Here is an 8,315-nt window from a genome sequence, read left to right as displayed (position 1 = left end):
TGGTGAGGTTGGCCCAGGATCGAGCATTGTTTCGTTCTGCTGTGCATGGGGTCGCTATGAGTCGGTTCCGACTCGATGGCACCTGACAACAACAACTTACTGATGTTGTGCTGGACTCCTGGTGTAGCACTGTAGGATCAGCACTGGACTGGGAATCACAAGATCGGCAGTTCAAACCCACTAGCTGCTCCTCGGAAACCCTATACAGGGTCACGATGAATCAAAGTTGACTAGAATGTACTTAACAATAACAATTGGTGTGGCACTGTAGGATAAGAACTGCACTGCAAACTGCAAGATTGGCAGTTCAAACTCACCAACCGTGACTCACAAACCCTATATAGGGTCACTATGAGTCAGAATGGACTTGACAGCACTGAATAACAACAATAACCTAGTCTGGAGAGAGCCATGATAGCACATTGGTTAAGCACGCAGCTGCTAACCAAAATGTTGATGATGGAACCCACCCAGGAGCTCTGCAGGAGAAAAGAACCATTGGTTTGCTTCTGTAACAATCAGCCTAGAAAATCCTACGTGACAGATCTATTCATCACATTGTGTTGCTATGAGTCAAAAATTGACTGCAAGGCTCCTAACAACATCAACCTAGTCTGAATCCTGGAGACACTCAGGCTACTGAATGAACATTTATTATGTTCATGCCAGAGGATCTGTCTTCCATGCTATAGCGGGGAGGAGCTGTCTTACAAGGAGGAGTTTACTGGACAGAGAAGTAGAGGTGAGGGCATCCCAGCCAAGAGAACACTGTGTTCTCCTTTGAGAAGAGTTTAGTTTTTTAATTGATGTCGGTACTGGTTTTCCCAGCAGTCTCGTGTTTTTTAACTCACTATTGTTTTTGGTTGTCTCTACTGTGTGTATAGGATAGGAGAGTGGTGCTGAGAGTAAACTCCCAAGCTGGTTTGAAAGCAAGGGCCCCACAGCTGTGGGAGAAGGTCTCTAAGTTTATATCTCCAGCCTGCAGCCCTGCCTGACTTAAGTGCCAGGAGTGGGAAAGTGGTTGGAAGAAAACCGAGCCCATCTGGCTTCAGAACTTTTTTCAGTTTCAGCTTTGTATTTAAGATGATCTAACACAGTAGTCTTTAGACATTTTTTTCCAGTCACCAAATTCTTTGTTCAAATGAAAGCTCCTGGGGACCCCAGTATTTCAGTATAGAGAAAACACAGCTGCTCTTGTTTAAAGGTGGGGCGCTCATCCCATTGGCCCTGCACTCTGCCATCCCAGTGGAGTCTCACGGCAGGGTCCCTGCTCGCTGGAGAAATGTGGGCAGTCCAGGGATTTGGCATTTTAGTTCTTCTGACCTATATGCTCACAGCAAACGCTCAAGAGGAAGAGTCTACATATGGTGCTTCCAGAATGATGGTGCCACCTAAAGCCCAGTGTCTCCTGGCCTCCTCTTCCTGCTACAGAGACCAGAACCTTCCACACCAGCCACACAGCAGTCTAAGCGTAGTTCTGACGAGGCACATTCATACTGCTACCGTAGATGAGGGGATGTGCTCATTTGTCAGGTCCTAGGCATCCCTCTGCCAAAAGCTGTGAGTGACTCATGTGAGGGGATGAGTGGGGATAAGAAGCCAGGCTGAGCTCACAGGCTTACGGATACCCCAATAAGATCTCGCCCCCACTCCCTCACTATCTGAAGGCAGAAATATATGGCTGACAAGGAGTTCATGTGAGAGGATGGGAAGGGAGGGCTGACTAATCTGTGATTTACATCCTGGTGCTGAGGCCAAGCAGGCTTCTCCTGGGCTCTGACCTCAGCAGGGAGTAGATACCAAGAGGGCAAGTGAGACAAAGTGTGCTGTTTAGTGAGAGAGAGAGTTGTCAGAGGTTAAAAAAAAAAACTATCTCACAGCTCCACAGCTCCTCTCTGCTTGGGCCTAGGAGCTCCTGGAGTGGTTCCTCTGGTGAAACAGGGCATCTAAGGGGAAAAATAGAGCAGGAGGGGATGTAGGAGAGAACAGCATCACTGAACAAGCACGAATGCAAAGAACTTTCATGATAGGTGCAGAATGTGAGGTACTTGGGAAAGGACAAATGTTGCACTATGTTTTACTTCCATGTCCCCTAGAAAATCGAGGGTGCTGATGTTTCCACTTTAGACCAAGGATTGGCAAACTGTGGCTCATGGTCAGATCCAGCCCACAACCTGTTTCTGTGAATAAAGCTTTATTAGAACACAGTTGTGCCCATTGGCTTATGCATTGCACATGGCAGAGTTGAGCAGTCATGACAGAGACAGTACGCATTACCAAACCCAACCCACTGTCATCGAGTCAACTATGACTTACAGTGACCGGATGTAGGGTTTCTGAGGTGGTAAATCTTTACAGGAGTAAAAATCCTCCTCTTTCTCCAGAGGAGTGACTGGTGAATTCAAACTGCTAACTTTGTTCGTCAGTTCGTCAGCTCAATGCATAACCCAGCTCCTACCAGAGCATCTTGAAATAGACAGCTGTTGTTGTCACGTGCCATTGAGTTGGTTCCAACTCACAGTTAGCACACATTCCTAAACTATGATGGGCATTATTGGGCAAAATTTTGAAGATAGCATTAATATATGAGGGAGCTTTAAAAAGTTCTTGGAAAAATTCCATTATCTTTCTATTCCATTTTTCCACAAATTTTTTGAAGCCCCCTCGTATCTTGAAGATGTTGACATCTGATCTTGGAGTTCTAACATTTACTACGTGAATGAAATGCTGTAATGTTTTCTGTACTGTGACATCAATTTAGAAATGGAATGACCCGATAATAAGAAACTTCAGAATTAATACCTTGGAAGGACCAAAGACACAGGGTTTTATATTGACTCTAACTCTGTAGAAAGCAATGGTGAAAGTGAAATTCTCTTCAAGCAAAGGACAGTGCTCCAAGGAGGTCCAGGAAAATAAAAGGCAGGAAAGAATGGGGAACAGTGGATTGCTTCCCCGTTCAGGGCTGGGACATAGCTCATCTAAACAAATATCCGAGCGTGTTTTATTTGGCTGTTCTTTTTGTTTCTTGCTTGGATATTCTTGTAGGATGGAGCAGAGGAAGAAGTGAAAGACTCATATTGAAGTAACCTGTATAGTGTGCTCCCAATATAAATGGTGGTGGTGTGCCTTGGAGTTAGTTCTAACTCATAACGACCCTGTATAGAGTTCCTGAGGCTGTCAATCTTTGCAGGAGCAGAAAGCCTCATGTTTTTTGCTTGGAATGGCTGGTAGTTTTGAACTGCTGACCTTGAGATTAGCAGCCTGACTCATAACCACTAAGCTAGCCACCAGAGCTCCATAGCCAATGCAAATAGGTACACAGATTTTATAGAGAAATTGCACATGCCATCATTTACAAAGTTAAGTTGCAATGGTAACAAATTTTACCTTTCCACTATGAAGATTTACTTCTTCATTGTAGCTGGAAGAAATCACTCCTTCTGAGGTCAGATTGACCAATGTGAGATTTGCTTGCTTTTATTGCTAAGTGCCATCAAGTTGGAATCCAACTCATAGCGACCCTGTACGGGGTTTCCAAGGAGCAGCTGGTGAGTTGGAACTGCCGGCCTTAATGGACCAAACCAATGTTGCAGTTTAATGCATTAACCCACAGCGCCACACCAGAAGTCCAATGTGAGATATTCATACTGAAATATCCTTCTAATCGAGCATAGCATTCCTTTCTGCTGAGCTCAAGTCTTAGCATTCTTCTCATTGTTGAAGCACAAGTAGTCACTGGCGGTTGGTCTGAGTGGCATGTTAAGATAAAACAGATCTGCCTTGTATAGTGCCATCGGGATAAGCACTCGACCTCAAGGTCGGTTTGAACTGCAAGGTCGGCAGTTCACTCACCAGCTGCTCCTAAAACACCCTATACAGGCTCGCTGTGAGTCAGAACTGACTCGACAGCACTTAACAACAAGAAGCCATCCTTGCAGAGGTCTTTGTCAGCACCCTTTGTGTGTCATTCGCACGGCTTCCATTGTGGTTATTTTGATGCACGCTTTCTTAGCAGGGTTTTTCTGCCCATTTCACTCATATAATTTTTAATTACAAGGCCCATCACTTATTTCTGGAATTCTCTCTGTTTTAATAGAGTCGCTTCTGGACTAGCACCAAGATCTCACACTTCTTTGTTTTCTACCCAGTGCCAAACACAATGCTTTGCATGTAGCAAGAGTTAAGCAGCTACTTGACCAGTGTTGATTGGCCTGGACAATCAGGGTAGTCTTGTGAGATCTGTGTGAAGATGACTTCATGTTGGGGGCTGATGAGCAAAATAAAGATTGGTGGGTCCCTTTTCTAAGCCTAAAGGGAGTGAGAGTTCTTGTACCTTGCATGATCAGAGAACAAAATTTTGTTCGAGGGATAGAGAAAGACAATGTGTACAATAAGTACTCGACATCAAGGTCAGTTTGAATGGCAAGATCAGTGGTTCAAACTCACAAGCTGCTCCTCGGAAACCCTATACAAGGGTCACTGTGAGTCAGAAGTGACTCGACAGCACTTACTTAACAATAGCAACTATGTGCTCAGCACTGGATTAGGAGCTGGGAATACTGAGATGTGTGGAACCCAGGCCCTGCCCTTCAAATAGTTGTATAAAATGACAGATTGTAGAAAGAAAACAAAAGAAGAATTAATTCAAAGGTAAGTATGAGACACAGGAGGGATGCTGGAAGAGGTTCTGGGCGCTCAGCTGATTTTGCTTGTTTTGTTTAGTTTCAGAAGAATCGACGAGACCAGGAAGCCACCAAACACAAACTCATGGAGGTCGCCAATTATGTTGATAAGGTGAGACCAGGTGTGTAATTTGTGGGGCTGCAGACAGGAGATCACGTGACATCTGAACTACCTTCTGCCAGACTGGCCACCCCAGTCAGTTTCTAAAAGACTTAGTGATGACGTAATGGCTCAGGACAGACTTGACAAAGCCCTGAAGTATGTTGACTTTTGGCAAGTAACTATTCCTTTTGGGTTGCAATTTGGTTTGGTTTTGGTAAACTTTAGAGTTGGCTTAAGCCAATGATTTTCCATTTTTTTCATGATGGAGTCCTTTTCAAAAATGAAACCTTATGCCAATGTTTAATATAGAAATAAGAACTCAGAGCTTTGTTCTTCTAACCCCTTCCTGTCACTCTGTGGTTGCCCCTGAGGAAGGTAGGACAGGGAACAGCCCAATAATAAAACATCCATGATTTTTTAAAAAGCTTTTAATTGTAAATTGAGTGAAGGTTTACAGAGCCTTCATTCAATATGATTTAATAAATTTAATAAATCATGTATTTAATTTCATTTCAAAGATTGCAATCCCTTCCATGTAACATAAATTATTCCATATCCTCCCTGTGATTTTCGTTTCTAGTCCACCTTGTTTCCCAACATTTCTGAATTTCATCTTTAGGTAAATGCTGCCCTTTTGATCTTGACTAGTTGACCATTCCATGATGTGTGTACCTCACGAGTGTTACTGTCCCCCCTGTATAGCTAGCTCTACTGCTTGGCTGAAAGTTGATCTATGAGAGTGAGTTCAGTTCTGGACCTGCCAGGTGACTGAGGACCATTGTCTAAGGTTCCTCCAGTCTCCTTCTGACCAGTAAACCTAATTTTTTAAAAAATATATATATAATTTTGAGTTTTGTTCCACATTTTCTCCCACTCTACCTAGGACTTTCTAATGTGATCCCTTTCAGAACACTTGGTTGTGGTAGTTCTTCTGACCCCAGTGTCATGGAGACTGATGTTCAATTAATCCACTGGACTAATTGCTTTCAAGCCTCTTCATTTTTCATCACTTCTTTTCTCAGCACATGGAGAGACCAATGGTTGCACTTTAGATGGATGCTTATAGGCTTTTAAGATCCCAGTCAATACTAACAAATTAGAATGTAGGACATTATATCTGTGGTTTGTGTTATGCCAGTTGATCATGGTGTCCCCCATACTATGGTCCTGAGCTCCGAGGCCCAGCAACTCATTCCCTCAAGGAGTTTGGTAATATCTAAGTTTTCATAATTTTACCCCTGTATACATTTTCATAGATATGTTTGCAGCAAAGGTAAATATCCTCTGTCAATATGTTTGTTTGTGTACTCTCACTCTCCCTACCAAACCCGTTCAGCCTGTGTATCTGTCCGTGCATCTGCCTGTAGATCACTGCTGTTGCAGGATTGTGTTTATAACAATATTTGCCTCTATTCCCTTTAACTCTTGCACTCCTCCCTGTATCTTCCCCATCTTCATCATTTCTTTTGCCAGCCTTCCTTTTGTATATTGCCTTCCCTGTCACCCCCAAAACTCATGATTTTTAAAGTTCTCTTTTGTTCCTTCCATGAATGATTTAATGTCCAGGGATGCTGGGATTCAGAAGGAATTAAGGTAGATCAGGACAGCAAAAGTCTACAGCCATAAAAGTGGAGAAGTGGGCTGTTTGGGGCCTATGTGTACAACATCCCATCTGTAAAACAGTTCTACAATTATTTCCTTCTTCTTAGAAAGCTGTGTGGCTGGTTAACTTTACAAGGCCAGGCTCTTTTCCAGCGCACAAGTAGGAAATAGCCAAGTAGTTCAATTTTACTAAATCAGGCTGATTTGAGACATGGAAATAATTTGTATTTATTATAGCACAAAATGCAGAATAGGTAACCTAGAATGAAAGGAATTTCTTGACACAGGCATTGTATAGTTTGAAATAGGGGTTTTAACATTGTTGGGGTTATATAGGTCTCTTAGAATTTGATAAAAATTAGTGTATAATTTCAAAGCACTCATTGGATTTTTCGTTTCTTTAAAAAATTTTTTTATTGTGAATTGAGTGATAGTTTACATGGGAGAATATCAGTTTTACACTCATCCTTTCGTATTTCATTTCATTGCAGTAATTACAATCCCCTCAGTGCATCATCATTCAACAGTATTTGCTTCTATTCCCTCTGTTTTTTTCTTGTGTGTGTGTGTGTTGTTTTTTTTTTTTAATGTGTGTGTGGGGATATACACAAAACCACTCAGGAATATATAATCATTTAAACAACCAAAGGGTACATTCTGCAAGCCTGCCTCCTGGTCACCAGCACACAACCTTTCTCTTTCCATGAGCCTAGAGTCCTCAGATACTCTATCTGTCCATGCCATCCCCTCTGCCTCTATCTCTGGTGTTGCTGCTTCCTCTGGATAGGGTCCCACATTCAGCTTATACTCTTGAGCTCTCTTGATGGTCCTGGGGTCCTCTGTTCCTGGAATGTAAGATTAACTACTTCCCCCTTTATGTTACAAAACTTCTACCTTTACAGTTGTGAAAATTGTAATTAGTCACAATAACAGTTATTCACTATTGAATCGTAAGAATCTTATCCCCATCTCCTTTCACTAGACCCGTCTAGACAAGATGAAAACTATTTGGTGGAGATTCTACCTTCCCCCGCACATTCTGAAAGTAAACTCCCTCTTGAAACCTTGTAAGCCAGTCACTTCATGCCTTTATACCCCTTCCCCTGCCCCTTTTAGGTAGCCAATGTCTAAGTTGCCCAGCCCTATCAATCCTATGTACAGAGGGGATAGGATCGATCCTTTATGTGAAGACTCCTTTCCTCTCAGTTGGTATTTTGAGCTACTACATCTGTAAGTATGTAGGTCAAGTTCATTAAATTATAGCAATTTACACTTATTTCCTTTATCAATTTTTTTTTTTTTTATCTTCCTCTAGTCCAGTTCTGATCATCAAGCCATCGAAGCTAGGTCAAATGGGTACTAGCTGCAAGTTTGGACATTCTTGTGCATCTCCCTTCACTTCTTATCAGCTGTACGCTTCACTCTCAGCTCTAGCCCTCTGTGGCTATGTCCTTATCCGTGGTCACTGGAGTTCCCAGTCTTACCATACTTCCGACCAACCAGCCCTTCCTCTTTTCTCTCTCATCTCCAGGTCCACAGGGGTCTACGGACTGTGGTTGAACTCAGTCCATATCTTCATTGTTGCCTTTCCCCCATTTCTGATTACAAGTAGACCACTGTGGTCACCAGCAAGCTTCTGTGCCTGCTCATATGTTCCCTTTGAGTTTCAGCATTGGAGGGGAGTTTGTCCTTAAGGGACTTTATTGCTTGCCTTAATGGCTCCCCGGTGAACACTTGCTTGTTCTTGTAGTAGCCAATCAAACTGCCATTTTGGTTTTTGATTTTTCCTATTGGTATCTCTTTCAAGACAGATGTTCTGCTCCTCTAGCTGCTTGAGGCTGGTCTGCTTGTCCTTTCAAGTGGGAATGTCCCAAGTCAGAAGGTTCTGGACAGGTCTCAGGATTCCCACCTAACGTCCTATACAC

The 8,315-nt window shown here is 42.9% G+C and overlaps 1 protein-coding gene across 1 annotated transcript in view; it reads left to right on the top strand.

The window, feature by feature from the left end:
- The window catches only part of ADAM19 (ADAM metallopeptidase domain 19), a 145,323-nt gene that overhangs the window by 97,715 nt on the left and 39,293 nt on the right, over positions 1-8,315 (top strand). The window contains exon 8 of the mRNA XM_006863931.1: positions 4,726-4,797. Within this exon, the coding sequence (XP_006863993.1) occupies positions 4,726-4,797 (72 nt within the window). The remainder of the gene's footprint in view (positions 1-4,725; positions 4,798-8,315) is intronic.

The sequence above is a fragment of the Chrysochloris asiatica genome, unplaced genomic scaffold (assembly GCF_000296735.1).
Source record: "Chrysochloris asiatica unplaced genomic scaffold, ChrAsi1.0 scaffold00057, whole genome shotgun sequence".
Taxonomy (NCBI): Eukaryota; Metazoa; Chordata; class Mammalia; order Afrosoricida; family Chrysochloridae; genus Chrysochloris; species Chrysochloris asiatica.
Note: the sequence above shows the minus strand (reverse complement) of the source record. Positions and strands in the feature narration are given on the sequence as shown.